A 17,500-nucleotide genomic window follows, 5' to 3' on the forward strand; every position below is an offset into this window, starting at 1 on the left:
GCCTACATTGCATTCGCTGGTAAAAGAGTAATTGAACAAACATTGAATAAGACAGTACCTGAAGGTTCACAAGCGGCTGAATATTTATTCCATAAGGGCTTATTCGATCCAATCGTACCACGTAATCCTTTAAAGGGTGTTTTGAGTGAGTTATTGAAGCTTCACGCTTTTTTTCCTTTGAATTCAAATTCCATTAAGTAGTAAGTAGCGCCTTAAGTTCAATTATTTTGTTTGGAGTGAACAAATAGTTAGTTTATCGGAATCAAAGTCAAAATCCGAAGAATGTATTTTTTCTTTGGTGACATAAGATTTAATTGTAAATTGTATAAAATAAAGAATCATGTGGACAATTCTTTTTTTTATACCGATATTACTGATTAGTAATCAGGAAACCTCTATCAACAAGATAAAAAAAAAAGAAAATTCTGCCTTATGCGAAATTCAAATTAGGCAAATAAACCGAATTTTCTTTTTCCTTTTTGCTGTGTATGTATATATAATTCAAATATAGAAAATATAGCTATAGAGTATCCTTTCTCTCGAGAAATCTCTAGTTTGGTTAAGAATTCCTCTTGTTGGATCGAATTCTAATGAATCTTTCGAGAATTTCTAATGAAATAAAAATGAAATAAAAATTGGAATTCAAATGATAAGACAAGAATGGATTTTATCATACATATATTTTTCTATTTCATGTAGAAAGATGAATAAGTCTTATTTATTTAATTATACATTCTTTAATTAGACATTCCTTGCATTTCTTTATTATATATATACTCACTTAGATATACTTAGTATAATTATATACGAATTATAATTATTATAAGATATCTTTATAACAGGTACAAATATTACACCGAGGTACCCATTCTATGACAAACTTACCCTCTATTTTTGTGCCTTTAGTAGGCCTAGTATTTCCGGCAATTGCAATGGCTTCTTTATTTCTTCATGTTCAAAAAAACAAGATTGTTTAGATCCGATGGGTCCCAATCTCATCTATTTTTTTTAAGACTTAAATATAGATAACACAGATATCTATTTAATAAAATATGGTGTAACATACGGCTTCTTCCAAACATAAATGAGGGCGCTATTATGTATGCGTAATAATATGATATGGGTAAATGAGTTATGGCTATATTCAAATAGATCGGAATCGAGGCGGATATCTGAAATGTCAAGTCAATGTATCTATATGGATGTAGATATCTATGGGAGATCATATAAAGTGAATGTTATTATTTTAGTCCTAACCGATTTGATCAATTACTCCTAAAGAGTTACATCAGAATGGCGCTAGTTGATGAGAGTTACTTCGGAAATAAATAAAAAAAGGAAAGTAAAATCCATTTGGACTATTTTCTCAATTCCAATAAAATGCAACTGGATCTAGTATGAGTTGGCGATCAGAACATATATGGATAGAACTTATAGTGGGGTCTCGAAAAATAAGTAATTTCTGCTGGGCCTTTATCCTTTTTTTAGGTTCATTAGGATTCGTATTGGTTGGAACTTCCAGTTATCTGGGTCAGAATTTGATATCTTTAGTTGCGTCTCAGGAAATCCATTTTTTCCCACAGGGAATCGTGATGTCTTTCTACGGGATCGCGGGTCTCTTTATTAGTTCCTATTTGTGGTGCACAATTTCGTGGAATGTGGGTAGTGGCTATGATCGATTCGATAGAAAAGAAGGAATAGTGTGTATTTTTCGTTGGGGATTTCCTGGAAAAAATCGTCGTATCTTCCTACGATTCCGTATGAAAGATATTCAGTCCATCAGAATAGAAGTTAAAGAGGGGATTTATGCTCGTCGTATCCTTTATATGGAAATCAAAGGACAGGGGGCCATTCCCTTGACGCGTAGTGATGAGAATTTGACTCCGCGAGAAATTGAGCAAAAAGCTGCCGAATTGGCCTATTTCTTGCGCGTACCAATTGAAGTATTTTGAAATGAACTTGAATTGAAGAATAAATTCTTTCTCAGTGGGAGGGAAAAAATTCAAGAATTCTCTTTTCTTTCTATAGCATAGCTTAAGGTTTTTTTCAAAACGTTCATTCAAGCTAAAGTAGACATATACGGAACGGCCATAAAACGAAACTTTTTTGTCCGCAAAAAATTGTTTTTTTATGTGTATGGAAATCCACTCAACTCAATTCAGTGAAAAACAAGTAACAAATCGAAATAATGGATTCATCTCGTATATCAAAACATTTCGGAATAAAGAATTTCTGTTTTTATTTTCAATATGAATTGATACATTAGATACAGATAGATCATATCTTGTAAATGATCTCTCCTTTCGTTTGTGTTTCTTAATGACCCCATATTGTAGGATTGGATCTCTTATAACGAGAACTTTTCTGTCTTTGTCTTGTTTTTCCACTCATTTTTGATCATGACATCACAATATTCTTCATAAATAGAAATCTCTCTCCATTTTTACTGGAGGGGTAGCTGGCGAATTTTTTTCGAAATATTTTCTATTTTGATAGAAGGGCTTTGGTTCGAAATCCGAATAATATTCATTGAAGTGGTTCTTTCAGAGATTCATCGAAATCGAAAGGACTTCGAATTTTATCAATGGAGGTATCTGAAAACAAGATTTTTTTACTTATTTCTTCATTCGAATTCGAAGGGGGCTCTTATTCTATTTCTGTATTCTTTCTAGATTCAAGGACTAACTGCTGAATCACAAATAAAAATAAAAAACAAATAAAAAATAGGGAATAGATTCATAGGTTAGCTGCTTTGTAATAGAACTTATGGTTGATAGAAAAATCAAATATTAGATCACATAAATTCGACGAATCAGGTGGGTTCATTAACAATTCCAATTTACAGATGAAAAAATGGCAAAAAAAAAGAAATTATTTCTTCCTCTTCTATATCTTACATCTATAGTATTTTTGCCCTGGTGGATCTCTCTCTCATTTAATAAAAGTCTTGAATCTTGGATTACTAATTGGTGGAATACTAGGCAATCTGAAACTTTTTTGACTGATATTCAAGAAAAGAGTATTCTCGAAAAATTCATAGAATTAGAAGAACTCTTACTCTTGGACGAAATGATAAAAGAAGACCCGGAAACAGATCTACAAACGCTTCGTATCGGAATCCACAAAGAAACGATTCAATTGATCAATATGCACAACGAGGATCATATCCATACGATTTTGCACTTATCGACAAATATAATCTGTTTCATTATTTTCAGTGGTTATTCTATTCTGGGTAATGAAGAACTTGTTATTCTTAACTCTTGGGTTCAAGAATTCCTATATAACTTAAGTGACACAATAAAAGCTTTTTCTATTCTTTTATTAACTGATTTATGTATCGGATTCCATTCACCCCATGGTTGGGAACTTATGATTGGCTATGTCTACAAAGATTTTGGATTTGCTCATAACGACCAAATTATATCTGGTCTTGTTTCCACTTTTCCAGTCATTCTAGATACAATTTTTAAATATTGGATCTTTCGTTATTTAAATCGTGTATCTCCATCACTTGTAGTGATTTATCATTCAATGAATGACTGATCCAACTATAATATGTTATATAAGCAAAACATTTAAAGACGTACTTACTCTTTCTACCGAGACGAGGATTTCTCCTATTCCTATATTCCAGTAAAATTATTTCAGTAAATAGCAGAATTGTGGCTAGGGACTATACAAGCGACCTACCTAATTTTATTGTAGAAATTTTCGGGATCAATGATTGGACCATGCAAATTAAAAATACCTTTTCTTGGATAAAGAAAGAGATTACTCGCTCTATTTCCGTATCGCTGATGATATATATCATAACTCGGACATCCATTTCAAATGCATATCCTATTTTTGCACAGCAGGGTTATGAAAATCCACGAGAAGCGACCGGACGGATTGTATGTGCCAATTGCCATTTAGCTAATAAGCCCGTGGAAATTGAGGTCCCACAAGCGGTACTTCCTGATACTGTATTTGAAGCAGTTGTTCGAATTCCTTATGATATGCAAGTGAAACAAGTTCTTGCTAATGGTAAAAAGGGGGGTTTGAATGTGGGGGCTGTTCTTATTTTACCTGAGGGGTTTGAATTAGCCCCCCCCGATCGTATTTCGCCCGAGATGAAAGAAAAGATAGGCAATCTGTCTTTTCAGAACTATCGCCCCACTAAAAAAAATATTCTTGTTATAGGTCCTGTTCCTGGTCAGAAATATAGTGAAATAACCTTTCCTATTCTTTCTCCGGACCCCGCTACTAATAAAGATGTTCACTTTTTAAAATATCCCATATATGTAGGCGGGAATAGAGGAAGGGGCCAGATTTATCCTGACGGGAGCAAGAGTAACAATACAGTTTATAATGCTACAGCGGCCGGTATAGTAAGTAAAATCATACGAAAAGAAAAAGGGGGATATGAAATAACCATAACAGATGCGTCGGATGGACGTCAAGTGGTTGATATTATCCCCCCAGGACCCGAACTTCTTGTTTCAGAGGGCGAATCTATCAAACTTGATCAGCCATTAACGAGTAATCCTAATGTGGGTGGATTTGGCCAAGGGGATGCAGAAATAGTACTTCAAGATCCATTACGTGTCCAAGGCCTTTTGTTCTTCTTGGCATCTGTTATTTTGGCACAAATATTTTTGGTTCTTAAGAAGAAACAGTTTGAGAAGGTTCAATTGTCCGAAATGAATTTCTAGATTCGCAAATTTATCAGCATCGAGTTCCTAAAAAGAATCAAATTCTTGTTGGCAATTATTTGTACCGCATTCCTAGTCATAGTATGTATATTGTGAAGAAGACTATTTGACTTTATTCCTTCTTTGTTTTTTCAAGCCAAATTAAATTGGAGCAGCGTCACTATGTCATTATTGCATTATTGTTTCAATGTCCTAGAATAGAAAATAGAATGGATCAATATTTTTTTAGTCTATTAGACTAAAAAAATAGAAAATTCCACTGGATACTAACCATAAGATTAAGATAAGTAAGTGGAGAATAGAAAGCAAAGGATTCTTTGTCTTCTTAGTCTTCGACACAAGAAGGGAATTTTGCACATTCCTTTCTTGTGTCGACATAATAATGGTTTTTGATCTCGTTCCTCAAAGATTACTATTCTTAAAGATTACTGTTCTCTTCTTTGTTTCGATTTTTTACGTATACATACCAAAAATAGTGAACAAACAAAAAAATAGAGGGAAATCTTTTGAGAAAATAGAACTTATTCAATGAACTTATAAAAAAAATTTCAACCTTGATGAACTACTAAATAGAGTAGGAGTCTATCAGAAAGGATTTTGATAATTTCTGATCTACAGAAATAGATATTGGAATTGTGTCATTCAGGAAAACGAAATCGAGCAATTCCTCCTCTCCTTGCTTCTAACTTTGAAAGTATCAATAGATACTATTCATCAAGTAAGAGATGTTCTAAATTAATTAATGAAGTTTTCAAAAACATTATAAAAACGAAAATGAAATGATGTTTTTTTAAACATCGAGGAAAGTGATCTATTTTATCATTTATATGAATAAAATATTATGAAAGCTTACGCAAGGGGTAGAATCCCCTTGCGTAAGCTTTCAGGTCTCCAACTTAGTTCATGGGATTATTAGATTATTACAGGGATGAACCTAACCCGGAGTATGAACCATAAAAGAAAATACCTATTAAACCGATCACAAGAATACCAGTTACAGTACCTATTATCCAAAGAGGAATCCTTCCAGTAGTATCGGCCATTTATCCCGCTTCCCTCCACCATTTCATCAAGTTGTCATGCTAGCGACATAAACAGTCATAGATAATTATGAGATGTGATCCTTCCGAATGGGATAAGATAATTCTTACTATTATTTAGTATTTTACTATTCTCTTTTCTTCTCTTACTTAATTGAAGAAATAATTGGAAAATAAAACAGCAAGTACAAAAATGAGTAATAACCCCCAGTAGAGACTGGTACGATTCAATTCAACATTTTGTTCGTTCGGGTTTGATTGTGTCGTAGCTCTATAATTTATATTAGGTTTATCGTTGGATGAACTGCATTGCTGATATTGACCCCAAAAAAGAAACGGTAGGTACAGCTAGTCCATGAACAGCCAACCATCGCACTGTAAAAATGGGATAGGTTCGATCTATAGTCATTCGGTCCTCCTAAAAAGATCTACTAAATTCATCGAGTTGTTCCAAAGAGTCAAAACGGCCAGTTATTAATGGAATTCCTTGTCGGCTCTCTGTAAAATATTCGTTTGGACGAGGGCTTCCAAACACATCGTACGCTAAACCCGTGCTGACGAATAACCAACCCGCAATGAATAGGGAGGGTATAGTAATGCTATGAATAACCCAGTATCGAATACTGGTAATAATATCAGCAAAAGAACGTTCTCCTGTGCTTCCAGACATGCTGAGCTCCACATATTCTTGTACAATTAAAGGGGTGATCGATTCCGTAAAAGATGATATCAGTAAATGGAAATTCACTGAAGTTCCATCCTTGTGAGATCGTCAATATGGTACCAAGGGTGTTTTTCGAGTATACCGAATCAGTATAGCTATCCTTCTTCTGACACAGCAACGCGGTTTTAATCAGTATTGAAATGAAGTACTAAAGAATTTCTTTATTCTTTTCTTATTGCTTGTTGATGTAGAATCATGTATGTACCATTCAATATCTAATTTATCAAATTTCTGTAGTATAAGATTTCTTTCTCTCCATTATTGGCCTCGGACTAGAAAACTTAAGATAGGATAAAATGTGAATTGACTCCAACGAGTTGCTTTCTAATAATTCATAAAGGAGATTTTTCAATTTCGATAATTTAATTAGATGCGAAATTGAAAAATCTCCTTTTTTTGTAGCTGGAAACTGTAGAAGTTTTTGTTGGAATCTTTTTTTTTCATTTTATTTAAGAGGAATTGGTTATTCGTAGAGTAAGAAGTAAGAATAGTAGATAGTATTAATATAATAAAAAAAAGAGAACAACGACAAAAATAGAATTGGAATAATTAATAGTTGTGATGCACACATTGTTTTGTTGTATTAAATCGAAAGGTTGTTTCTTGAACTAACTACGAAGGTGGGGATTTATGATATAAAAAGACAATTTCTAATAAATATAGAAAAAATGTAGAACTTAGAAAAGAAAGGAAAAAATTATAGTAATTACTAGTCTCAGACTATAGTTGGACGAAAATAAAGATTTGATTTTCGTAATTGATCTGATCCTGCGATACCTTTTCCTTTATTTATATTTACTTTATTTGATTTGTTTTCATTTTTACGCATAAAATAAAATTCAGTAGTAGGTTCATTCACATAATATCTCAAATGAGAGGTATTATAAGGTCACTTTTTATTCTAAAAGAAAAAAAATGGATTCCGATTCGATACGATGATTTTCTAATTTTGTTCCATATGAATTCAAAGAAAGTTTCATTTTTTGAATGACGTTACATGACGCCTTTCTTACTTATTATTATTTTCTATTTTAATATTAGTTTACTCAAGAGTTGTCTAATGAATCCCGCGATTCCGAATCACGGGATGGGTAGATGTTAGAAATGATTAATTGATTTCTTTTTCTACCCCCTCCCTCTCTCTTTTTGTTAATACCGTTTATAATTATTGATGAGTTAACAGCTGTCACGTGAACTTATTCTTTCATTTGAATTGGTATTTTTTCTTAGTATCTTTCAAAACTTGAAACTTAGGAAAGTGCTTTATAAGCATATGTATAAAAAGAACTCATTTAGCTCCTTCATCTTCATGCTTACTATAACTAGTTTTTTCGGTTTTCTACTAGCGGCTTTAACTATAACCTCAGCTTTATTTATTGGTCTGACCAAGATACGACTTATTTGAAATTAATTGAATGAATACAACTCACAAAAAGATTTCTTTTTGTGGTATTCATATATTTTATAGTTCCTTACCGCATCAATTTCGAATTAGTGGTCATTGAGGTTGATGGATAATCCGGATTACTATTTAGGGATAGATATTACCTCTCCTTTTTCCCTTTCAAACAAAACAAATTGAAATGATTGAAGTTTTTCTATTTGGAATTGTCTTAGGTCTAATTCCTATTACTTTAGCTGGATTATTTGTAACTGCATATTTACAATACAGACGTGGTGATCAGTTGGACTTTTGATTAATTAACATCTTTTTTTTGATTGACCTCCTCTTGTTTTTAATTCACGGGAGGTCAAATTCAGATTACTGTTACTGTTCAATTTTTTGAGTGTCATTTTCGGCTTAACCTAACCAAGACCCGAATCACGCTCTGTAGGATTTGAACCTACGACATCGGGTTTTGGAGACCCACGTTCTACCGAACTGAACTAAGAGCGCTTTCTTATCACAATAGATAAGACTATAAAGAAGAGTATTTTGTTTTGTAACCCCAATACATCTTGTATGCATATAGTATCATATACTACATGATATAGTATAAAATGATATACTATAAAAAAAGATTATGTATATGTATGCACGATTTTAATTGATTTCATTACTGCTCAGAGGAGAAGTAATAGGTAGGGATGACAGGATTTGAACCCGTGACATTTTGTACCCAAAACAAACGCGCTACCAAGCTGCGCTACATCCCTTTCAATTGGTCTACAGTGTCATTGTAGAGAATCCTTGTCTTGTTTTTCAAAATCCTCATTTTTTTTCCATTGATATACATACAAGTTATCTTGCCATTTCTTTTTTTTTGGTCTCATATAAGATATAATAATAGTAGAAGGCTTATATATCTAATATATATTCTAATAGATATTATCTAATCTATATTATTAGATATATATTATGAAATATATGAAACCCATCGTAAAAAAAAAACTCAAAAATGAATATTTTTTTGGAATGCTCAGGCAGAAAGGGATGTATTTTTCAGTTTTCAGAAAGGGAAAATCTTATCTACCGAATCGGTGTACATTTCAATTTGAATTAGGAATTCCGTGTACAAATACAAGCGGTCCTTAACTACTTACATATACAGCCGATCATATATGTATTAACATTATACATTACAAAAAAGAATAAAGAAGGAGGATTTTCAATGCGAGATCTAAAAACATATCTTTCCGTGGCACCGGTACTAAGTACTCTATGGTTCGGGGCTTTAGCAGGTCTATTGATAGAGATCAATCGATTATTCCCGGATGCGTTGACATTCCCTTTTTTTTCATTCTAGTTATTGACATGGGAAGGGGTGAAGAAGATTAGAGAGAGAATCAAAAGATCTGTGACTAATCCCTCCCCCTCTTTTCTTTTAGATAAAATAGAATTAGATACAATTAAGTAAAATAAAGAAGGTAAGTAGAATAAAGAAAAGAGAAATAAAAAAGTGGATTCAACCTCGTCGAAATTCGGGTTCTCCAATTCAATTGATAAATAATCTAGTGAAACCGGAAAACGAAATGTGTCTAAGACAAGAATATCATACAAGATAGTAAAATGAAATACTATACTTCGACTTAGAATAGAATTCTATTCTAAATCTAAATAGAGTTCGAAATCATTATTTTACTTAATATTTATTTACTATTACTTATTGGGTTGTGATTGCAACAAAATAATCTTTCATAATTTCGAGTTAGCAACTTCTATTTTTTTTTCCTTCCTTTTTCCCTTTAAATCGGAAAAGCGAAGAGTTGGTTCAATCAAAAACTCATCAAAAACTCAAAGAAAGAAAGGGGGTTCATGGCCAAGGGTAAAGAAGTCCGCGTAACGGTTATTTTAGAATGTACCGATTGTGTTCGAAAGGGAAAGGGTGTTAATAAAGAATCAACGGGCATTTCCAGATATATTACTCAAAAGAATCGACATAATACTCCTAGTCGATTAGAATTGAAAAAATTCTGTCCCTATTGTTACAAACATACGATTCACGGGGAGATAAAGAAATAGATCGAATCAAATCAAGGTGTCTATATGTCACTTTTACAAGGAACATGAAAGGGGACATATTCTATCTATATACCATATTATTATATAGAAATACCTTATTTAATTTAGAAATACCATATTATATTATATAGAATTATATAGATATCGAACAAGATTTCTATAATATAGCTTAAATCTATAATCTATAATAGAATAGAACTTCAAAATAGAACTTTAATTAAAACATTAATATAAAAAAATAAATATAAAAAAATCAAATCCTCTTTTTTAATCCTAAATCATTTTTGATCAGATTGAAATAGGATTTTCGGGATAAGGAATAAACAAACCATGGATAAATCCAAGCGATTCTTTCTTAAATCCAAGCGATCTTTTCGTAGGCGTTTGCCCCCGATCCAATCGGGGGATCGAATTGATTATAGAAACATGAGTTTAATTAGTCGATTTATTAGTGAACAAGGAAAAATATTATCTAGACGGGTAAATAGATTGACCTTAAAACAACAAAGATTAATTACTATTGCTATAAAACAAGCTCGTATTTTATCTTTGTTACCTTTTCTTAATAATGAGAAACAATTTGAAAGAGGCGAGTCGACCGTCAGAACTATTGGTCTTAGAACCAGAAATAAATAACAAATAAGGTTACTCTTCAATTGAATCAAAATTCCAATTTGAACTCAAACACAGATTGATGTTTTGTTCGGAAAAATTCGGGGATCCAGATTGGATTGTCGTATTTATTGTAAGAAAAAAAAACAAGAATGGGGAAGAAGAAATCTTTTTTTATTGAATATTCGGCGTGTTCACTCATTTTATTTTGAGCGACTTTATCATATTCTTTTTATCATATTAATTTCTACTCTACCTTCCCGGAGTTCATTCTCCAGCGAAACTCCATTTCAAATATTGTGTCGGATTCCTTCCAATTTACTTATTTTATGATTTCATTTTATATGATTTCATTGGAAATCATATAAAGACAATTCCTATTTAATATAGCTATTTGTGCAAGTATTTTACGATTCAGAAGCAACTGTCTCTTGTACAGATTATGTATAAATCTACTATAACTATAGGATACCCCATTCTCGCGAATTACTGCATTTATTCGAGTGATCCACAACCGACGAAAATCTCTCTTTTGCCTATCTCTATCTCGATGAGACGAAACCAAAGCTCTTATTTTCTGTTGAATAATTGTTCGAGTAAGTCTTGAATGAGCCCCCCGAAAGCTTGATGCAAATAAACGAATTTTTGCTCTACGTCTCCGAGCTATATATCCTCGTTTAATTCTGGTCATTGAATAAATGAATTTTAATGAATAACTAATTGATTTCTTTTCTTTCAGTTATTCTTTTCCTCTTTCCTAGTTTATTAATAACAAAACGGATTCTTCCAATGTATAAACTCAAAATTCCAATGGCTTTTGCTACTATAACCTTCCCGACCACAATTTGTCTTTTTTTATAGGCATTTTGCCTCGAGCTAAGAAATTGTATTGATACTAGGTATCAAAAAACATAAAAAAGTAATAAATAGAAATGAATAAAGAAAGGGTGGGTTCCATCGTTTCTATGGTTACGTCTTAAACGGTGAGGTCCTCTCTATACACCGGAGCCCCTTACTTACTTCATTTAATCAATGCTATTGGTAACTTGTACAGTTCACATTCTTTGGCTCTACCCATCAATTATCTAGTCATAGGTCTTTCACAACGAGATCTATCGATACAGTAACGATATTTAATTATGAAGATTAGCTGGGTAGCTGACCCTCTTAGTCCGTTTTTGCAAGAGTAGAGACATAAGATTTCGGCTTTGAAAATCGGATTTCCCTCGCTTAATGGATAACCATTTGTTACCAATGAGGAATTTTTTTCATCTTCAATTCCAAATTGAAATGATTGGATTTGCACCAATGGAAACCATAAATTTCAACACAATAGAAGGATATCATAGATCTTTTTTTTTTTAGATAGTGAATCGCCTTTTTCCTTCCATTTTATCCTATTCACTGGTACTGATCATTGATACTGGAAAATTGGTTTCCTTTAGTTTGTACCAGCGAGGATCTGAACGAGTCGCACATACACCCTAGTACATGTTCCTCGGCGCTGAGGACATCCCCCAAGAGCAGGGGATTTCGTGACATTTCTGATTGGCTGTCTTGTGTTTCTAATAAGTTGTTTAATAGTTGGCATGTTGAATCGTATACATAATGAATGGGCTGGTTTAGATCGATCCTAACCGGCTGCTTATGAATTACTTCTCTATTTAATAGATGAATAGAATATTATTAAACCCAGTAATAAGTCAAAAATCTCAAGTTGCGGATTTGCACAGGATTACTGTTATTTTTAGTCAACCGCTACAAGATCAACAATTCCATGAGCTTGGGCTTCTGTTGCTGACATAAAAACATCCCTTTCCATATCTTCGGAGACAACCCATAATGGTTTGCCTGTTCTTTGTACATAAACCCTTGTGATGCTTTCGCGCAGTTTCAATAGCTCTTCTGCTTCCAGGACAAATTCTCCCGTCTGTGCCTCATAAAAAGAACTCGCAGGTTGATGTATCATTACCCTGATGATATACCAAAGGGTTCCTCTATCTCGGATGATGAGGTGAGGAGAAGAGATAAAGAATAATTAATAAAAAAAAGATCGAATTGAGCAACCGTACAGGCATAGGCATCTTTTGAACATTGCATACGGCTCCACAATGGGATTCACTTTGACCTTCCATCAAATCAAAGAAAGAGAAAAAAAAATATAGATAAATATAGATATAGGGTTTATTTTCTCAGATCCGGATCGGCAAATAATCCAATTACCATCCTTCCTTTCGGGACAGTTTAAAAATACTATGATGGCTCCGTTGCTTTTTATATATTTATCTCGTTTGTGATTCAGCAATCCCAAAGTTTTTTTCGTACTCTTTCATAACAATACCATAAATATTGTTAAAAGTCTTTAGGGTGAAAATAAAAAAGTTTGTGACGCTGAAAAGGCCCCGGATAAAATCCGGAATACCCTTTATTTTATACTAATTTCATACTCCTCTTTCGATATATAATCTATGTTAAAAAAAAAATGCATATCGAATTCGAAGTGCCATGCTATTGTTACTTAATATTCCTATTTTATATGGCGAAGGCATAGTCTTTTTTTCTTAAAAAACTCATTGGCGCCAAGCGTGAGGGAATGCTAAACGTTTGGTAATCTCTCCTCCAACCAGGATAAAAGATCCCATTGAAGCGGCTAATCCCATGCATATTGTATGCACATCAGGTTGCACAAATTGCATAGTATCATAAATGGCTACCCCGGGTATTACCCATCCGCCAGGAGAGTTTATAAACAAATAAAGATCTTTGTTATCATTCTCTATACTGAGATATACCATAAGACCAATAAGTTGATTCGAGATCTCGCTATCAACCTCTTGGCCTAAAAAAAGTAATCTTTCTCGATAAAGTCGGTTGATTAGGATAAAATTTGTATCCCTTAAGAGCCGTACATGCACCTTTTGATGCATACGGTTCAACAAAAATTGCGAAAAAAAAGAATCAATGTGTAGATTCCAGCCCTCTTTCTTTTTTTTCATAGCGGGACACCTTTCTAATTTCATTTTCGAATTTATTAACGATTTTCTTCCATTTTTCAAGAAAGATGAGTTTTGTATTCTTTCCCTATAAAAATAAAAAAATCCATTACATTAAACTTATCCAGCTAACTTCTCATTGATGTATTGTTTCATCGAGATCTAATCCAAATCACGATGTCATTTTCTTGTTCCTGAATGGGCTTTTACAATTCTTTTAGGTTTATGCTCTACTCCGAGTAAAAAAAACCGATTTTGATTTGCACATATAGGACAAATGCTACTAATACTACGCCTTTTTCCTACGACTTACTTCTTTGCAATTCATTTCATATCTTCTGCCAAATATTCGGCGTATTTATCATATTGTATTTATCATATTATTCTCTTATTCAATAACAAAAAAATCTTTTATGATCTATGATATAAGTATTAATAATCATAAATATATTACCAATTGGGTTTTTTCTAAACGGAGCCTGGATACTTCATTTTATGGGTCCAACAAAGCTAACCATAAATTATTTTAATTGATAATATTCATTTTAATACCCCTCAAAATAGATCTAATTGCACTTCACGCTCCAAATTTTTGATAATTCAATCTTTCTTGGGCGAAACAGAGGATATCTCGATCGGGGGAGAGAACGGGGAAATCCCGTATGACCCAATATATCTGACAAGTCGCACTATACGTCAACCCAAGAGGCATCTTCCTCTCCAGGACTTCGAAAAGGCACTTTTGGAACACCAATAGGCATAAAATGAAAGAAAAAAGAATTAAGTACTATATTTCACTTTGATGTGGAAGCGTAACAATGTCTTTATCATCTTAATAATATTGTCTTTTATCATATTTTATCCATAAGACTGGGAAAATATTCTTACGAATAGGCCTTTTAAATGATTAACAAATATGTATGCATCCGTTCATAGAAAATGGGATCAACCCCCATTGCGTATTGGTACTTATCGGATATAGAATAGATCTGCTTCTCTTTGTTCCTACGAACCGAATTGTTCCATTTTTACTAAAAAAACAAGAATAAAACAAATATTAATACTTTCTCCGAGATAATCCACTGAAAAGGGGAGGTCCGTAGCATAGTTTTTTCCAATGCAATAAAGTTACATAGTGTCTATTTTTCGTTGATAAAGGGGTATTTACATGGGTTTGCCTTGGTATCGTGTTCATACCGTCGTATTGAATGATCCCGGTCGTTTGCTTTCTGTCCATATAATGCATACAGCTTTGGTTGCTGGTTGGGCCGGTTCGATGGCTTTATATGAATTAGCAGTTTTTGATCCCTCTGACCCCGTTCTTGATCCAATGTGGAGACAAGGTATGTTCGTTATACCTTTCATGACTCGTTTAGGAATAACCAATTCATGGGGCGGTTGGAGTATAACAGGAGGGACTATAACGAATCCGGGTATTTGGAGTTACGAAGGTGTGGCCGGTGCACATATTGTGTTTTCTGGCTTGTGCTTCTTAGCAGCTATTTGGCATTGGGTGTATTGGGATTTAGAAATATTTTGTGATGAACGTACAGGAAAACCTTCTTTGGATTTGCCCAAGATCTTTGGAATTCATTTATTTCTTTCAGGAGTGGCTTGCTTTGGTTTTGGCGCATTTCATGTAACAGGGTTGTATGGTCCTGGAATATGGGTGTCCGATCCTTATGGACTAACTGGAAAGGTACAACCGGTAAATCCGGCGTGGGGTGTAGAAGGTTTTGATCCTTTTGTTCCGGGAGGAATAGCCTCTCATCATATTGCAGCAGGTACTTTAGGCATATTAGCGGGTCTATTTCATCTTAGTGTCCGCCCACCCCAACGTCTATACAAAGGATTACGTATGGGCAATATTGAAACCGTCCTTTCTAGTAGTATCGCTGCTGTCTTTTTTGCAGCTTTTGTTGTTGCTGGAACTATGTGGTATGGTTCAGCAACTACCCCTATCGAATTATTTGGTCCCACTCGTTATCAATGGGATCAGGGATACTTCCAGCAAGAAATATATCGAAGAGTTGGCGCTGGGCTAGCCAAAAACCAAAGTTTATCGGAAGCTTGGTCTAAAATTCCTGAAAAATTGGCTTTTTATGATTACATCGGCAATAATCCTGCAAAAGGGGGATTATTCAGAGCGGGCTCAATGGACAACGGAGATGGAATAGCTGTTGGGTGGTTAGGACATCCTATCTTTAGAGATAAAGAAGGGCGTGAACTTTTTGTACGTCGTATGCCTACTTTTTTTGAAACATTTCCGGTTGTTTTGGTAGATGGAGACGGAATTGTTAGAGCCGACGTTCCTTTTAGAAGGGCAGAATCGAAGTATAGTGTCGAACAAGTGGGCGTAACTGTTGAGTTCTATGGCGGTGAACTCAATGGAGTCAGTTATAGTGATCCCGCTACTGTGAAAAAATATGCTAGGCGCGCTCAATTAGGTGAAATTTTTGAATTAGATCGTGCTACTTTGAAATCTGATGGGGTTTTTCGTAGCAGTCCGAGAGGGTGGTTTACTTTTGGACATGCTTCTTTTGCTCTGCTTTTCTTCTTCGGGCACATTTGGCATGGTGCTAGAACCTTGTTCCGAGATGTTTTTGCTGGTATTGACCCAGATTTGGATGCTCAAGTGGAATTTGGAGCATTCCAAAAACTTGGAGATCCAACTACAAGAAGACAAGTAGTCTGATACAAGATTTCTCTGTTATTTTTTTTTTCTTTATGCGGGAGATAATCCCAACTAAAAAATAAATAGGTATGGAAGCTATAATTGTTTGTAAAGCACGATCGAATTTATGGAAGCATTGGTTTATACATTCCTCTTAGTCTCCACTCTAGGGATAATATTTTTCGCTATCTTTTTTCGAGAACCACCTAAAGTTCCAACTAAAAAGATGAAATGATTTTTGATTATATCAATTGAAGTAAGGAGCCTCCCAACATTGGATTGGGAGGCTCCTTACTTCAACTAGTCCCCGTGTTCCTCGAATGGATCTCTTAGTTGTTGAGAGGGTTGCCCAAAAGCAGTATATAAGGCGTACCCAGTAAAACTTACAAGTAAACCAGATATAGAGATGGCGACTAGGGTTGCTGTTTCCATTATTATATAATTATATAATTTCAAGATCAAAATGGATCTATGATAAAATCGTTTATTTACAACGGAATGGTATACAAAGTCAACAGATCTCAATGAATACAAAATAGGATTTATGGCTACACAAACCGTTGAGGGTAGTTCTAGATCTGGACCAAGACGAACTGCTGTAGGGGATTTATTAAAACCATTGAATTCAGAATATGGTAAAGTAGCTCCTGGGTGGGGAACTACTCCTTTGATGGGTGTTGCAATGGCTCTATTTGCAGTATTCCTATCTATTATTTTGGAAATTTATAATTCTTCCGTTTTATTGGACGGAATTTCAATGAATTAAATTAGATTCACAAGAACCGCGAATTCTTAGCTTTTTAATACAAAGTAAAGCATTTAGGTTTCGGATTTTTATCTCATTATATTATTTTATTATTGGTAGTTCGATCGTGGAATTTCTTTCTTTCTGTATTTCCGGAATATGAGTGTGTGACTTGTTATAATGGATCCTATTGATAGTACAGAGAATGGGTCTGTCATCTTGATAGAGATGGTTTTACCTCGTCGGATATTCATTCTAGTATCCGGAGCACGGAATATATGAAATAGATCACAAAAAATAGTAACTATGATTCCTACTTAATAGTTAGACCCCGTGACCGGACTCCAAAAAATTTTCCAAAGAGTTTGAAGTTCTAAATCGAAAGATTTTTCTTATTTTTTAAAAACCTCCCCCCTTTTTTGATTGTAAAGGACAAAACTTTCTTTGGATTTTGAGTCATTATATCTATTCATTCAATAAGTGAGGATCCAATGGTTTTTACTCAGGGAATCTTTGGGCTTAGTTTGAAGTTTTATTGATGAATCATCGTGG

The 17,500-nt window shown here is 33.9% G+C and overlaps 22 protein-coding genes and 2 non-coding genes across 25 annotated transcripts in view. All coding sequences in view use genetic code 11, as the record gives it.

Annotated features, from left to right (window-relative positions):
* The window catches only part of accD (Acetyl-CoA carboxylase carboxyltransferase beta subunit), a 1,476-nt gene extending 1,275 nt beyond the window's left edge, over positions 1-201 (forward strand). Inside the window, exon 1 of the mRNA in view lies at positions 1-201. This exon is cut by the window's left edge and continues 1,275 nt beyond it. Within this exon, the coding sequence (YP_009390818.1) occupies positions 1-201 (201 nt within the window).
* Positions 202-872: 671 nt separating this feature from the next.
* Positions 873-977, forward strand: psaI (photosystem I subunit VIII). Its single transcript has one exon. The coding sequence runs from the start codon at positions 873-875 to the stop codon at positions 975-977; it is 105 nt and encodes a 34-aa protein (YP_009390819.1).
* A 420-nt stretch (positions 978-1,397) lies between these two features.
* On the forward strand, positions 1,398-1,952 carry ycf4 (photosystem I assembly protein ycf4). Its single transcript has one exon. The coding sequence runs from the start codon at positions 1,398-1,400 to the stop codon at positions 1,950-1,952; it is 555 nt and encodes a 184-aa protein (YP_009390820.1).
* A 901-nt stretch (positions 1,953-2,853) lies between these two features.
* On the forward strand, positions 2,854-3,546 carry cemA (chloroplast envelope membrane protein). Its single transcript has one exon. It carries the CDS (start codon positions 2,854-2,856, stop codon positions 3,544-3,546), a length of 693 nt encoding a protein of 230 aa, YP_009390821.1.
* Positions 3,547-3,734: 188 nt separating this feature from the next.
* petA (cytochrome f) lies at positions 3,735-4,697 on the forward strand. The gene has a single exon. The coding sequence runs from the start codon at positions 3,735-3,737 to the stop codon at positions 4,695-4,697; it is 963 nt and encodes a 320-aa protein (YP_009390822.1).
* A 920-nt stretch (positions 4,698-5,617) lies between these two features.
* On the reverse strand, positions 5,618-5,740 carry psbJ (photosystem II protein J). Its single transcript has one exon. The coding sequence runs from the start codon at positions 5,738-5,740 to the stop codon at positions 5,618-5,620; it is 123 nt and encodes a 40-aa protein (YP_009390823.1).
* Positions 5,741-5,887: 147 nt separating this feature from the next.
* psbL (photosystem II protein L) lies at positions 5,888-6,004 on the reverse strand. The gene is given in 1 exon segment: positions 5,888-6,004. A coding segment is annotated over 1 exon segment (117 nt).
* A 22-nt stretch (positions 6,005-6,026) lies between these two features.
* On the reverse strand, positions 6,027-6,146 carry psbF (photosystem II cytochrome b559 beta subunit). The gene has a single exon. It carries the CDS (start codon positions 6,144-6,146, stop codon positions 6,027-6,029), a length of 120 nt encoding a protein of 39 aa, YP_009390825.1.
* A 9-nt stretch (positions 6,147-6,155) lies between these two features.
* Positions 6,156-6,407, reverse strand: psbE (photosystem II cytochrome b559 alpha subunit). Its single transcript has one exon. The coding sequence runs from the start codon at positions 6,405-6,407 to the stop codon at positions 6,156-6,158; it is 252 nt and encodes an 83-aa protein (YP_009390826.1).
* A 1,363-nt stretch (positions 6,408-7,770) lies between these two features.
* petL (cytochrome b6/f complex subunit VI) lies at positions 7,771-7,866 on the forward strand. The gene has a single exon. It carries the CDS (start codon positions 7,771-7,773, stop codon positions 7,864-7,866), a length of 96 nt encoding a protein of 31 aa, YP_009390827.1.
* A 178-nt stretch (positions 7,867-8,044) lies between these two features.
* Positions 8,045-8,158, forward strand: petG (cytochrome b6/f complex subunit V). The gene has a single exon. It carries the CDS (start codon positions 8,045-8,047, stop codon positions 8,156-8,158), a length of 114 nt encoding a protein of 37 aa, YP_009390828.1.
* A 126-nt stretch (positions 8,159-8,284) lies between these two features.
* On the reverse strand, positions 8,285-8,358 carry trnW-CCA. Its single transcript has one exon. It is a non-coding gene; the product is annotated as a tRNA-Trp (tRNA).
* Positions 8,359-8,544: 186 nt separating this feature from the next.
* On the reverse strand, positions 8,545-8,618 carry trnP-UGG. The gene has a single exon. It is a non-coding gene; the product is annotated as a tRNA-Pro (tRNA).
* A 455-nt stretch (positions 8,619-9,073) lies between these two features.
* On the forward strand, positions 9,074-9,208 carry psaJ (photosystem I subunit IX). Its single transcript has one exon. The coding sequence runs from the start codon at positions 9,074-9,076 to the stop codon at positions 9,206-9,208; it is 135 nt and encodes a 44-aa protein (YP_009390829.1).
* Positions 9,209-9,717: 509 nt separating this feature from the next.
* On the forward strand, positions 9,718-9,924 carry rpl33 (ribosomal protein L33). The gene has a single exon. It carries the CDS (start codon positions 9,718-9,720, stop codon positions 9,922-9,924), a length of 207 nt encoding a protein of 68 aa, YP_009390830.1.
* Positions 9,925-10,254: 330 nt separating this feature from the next.
* rps18 (ribosomal protein S18) lies at positions 10,255-10,560 on the forward strand. Its single transcript has one exon. It carries the CDS (start codon positions 10,255-10,257, stop codon positions 10,558-10,560), a length of 306 nt encoding a protein of 101 aa, YP_009390831.1.
* Positions 10,561-10,876: 316 nt separating this feature from the next.
* On the reverse strand, positions 10,877-11,227 carry rpl20 (ribosomal protein L20). Its single transcript has one exon. The coding sequence runs from the start codon at positions 11,225-11,227 to the stop codon at positions 10,877-10,879; it is 351 nt and encodes a 116-aa protein (YP_009390832.1).
* Positions 11,228-12,013: 786 nt separating this feature from the next.
* Positions 12,014-12,127, reverse strand: rps12 (ribosomal protein S12; one part of a trans-spliced gene, as the record gives it; the record has 2 gene entries for this part). Coding sequences YP_009390833.1 and YP_009390788.1 both cover positions 12,014-12,127 — 114 coding nt within the window.
* Positions 12,128-12,283: 156 nt separating this feature from the next.
* clpP (clp protease proteolytic subunit) lies at positions 12,284-14,290 on the reverse strand. The gene is made up of 3 exons: positions 14,220-14,290; positions 13,119-13,410; positions 12,284-12,511 (listed from the first exon to the last, which is right to left on the reverse strand). The coding sequence occupies exons 1-3, from the start codon at positions 14,288-14,290 to the stop codon at positions 12,284-12,286; spliced, it is 591 nt and encodes a 196-aa protein (YP_009390834.1).
* A 407-nt stretch (positions 14,291-14,697) lies between these two features.
* Positions 14,698-16,224, forward strand: psbB (photosystem II 47 kDa protein). The gene has a single exon. It carries the CDS (start codon positions 14,698-14,700, stop codon positions 16,222-16,224), a length of 1,527 nt encoding a protein of 508 aa, YP_009390835.1.
* A 106-nt stretch (positions 16,225-16,330) lies between these two features.
* Positions 16,331-16,438, forward strand: psbT (photosystem II protein T). The gene has a single exon. The coding sequence runs from the start codon at positions 16,331-16,333 to the stop codon at positions 16,436-16,438; it is 108 nt and encodes a 35-aa protein (YP_009390836.1).
* Positions 16,439-16,503: 65 nt separating this feature from the next.
* psbN (photosystem II protein N) lies at positions 16,504-16,635 on the reverse strand. The gene has a single exon. The coding sequence runs from the start codon at positions 16,633-16,635 to the stop codon at positions 16,504-16,506; it is 132 nt and encodes a 43-aa protein (YP_009390837.1).
* A 112-nt stretch (positions 16,636-16,747) lies between these two features.
* Positions 16,748-16,969, forward strand: psbH (photosystem II phosphoprotein). The gene has a single exon. It carries the CDS (start codon positions 16,748-16,750, stop codon positions 16,967-16,969), a length of 222 nt encoding a protein of 73 aa, YP_009390838.1.
* Positions 16,970-17,107: 138 nt separating this feature from the next.
* The window catches only part of petB (cytochrome b6), a 1,427-nt gene continuing 1,034 nt past the window's right edge, over positions 17,108-17,500 (forward strand). The window contains exon 1 of the mRNA in view: positions 17,108-17,113. Coding sequence (YP_009390839.1) covers positions 17,108-17,113 — 6 coding nt within the window. The remainder of the gene's footprint in view (positions 17,114-17,500) is intronic.

The sequence above is a fragment of the chloroplast genome of Punica granatum (genome assembly GCF_007655135.1).
Source record: "Punica granatum chloroplast, complete genome".
In the NCBI taxonomy this organism is placed as follows: Eukaryota; Viridiplantae; Streptophyta; class Magnoliopsida; order Myrtales; family Lythraceae; genus Punica; species Punica granatum.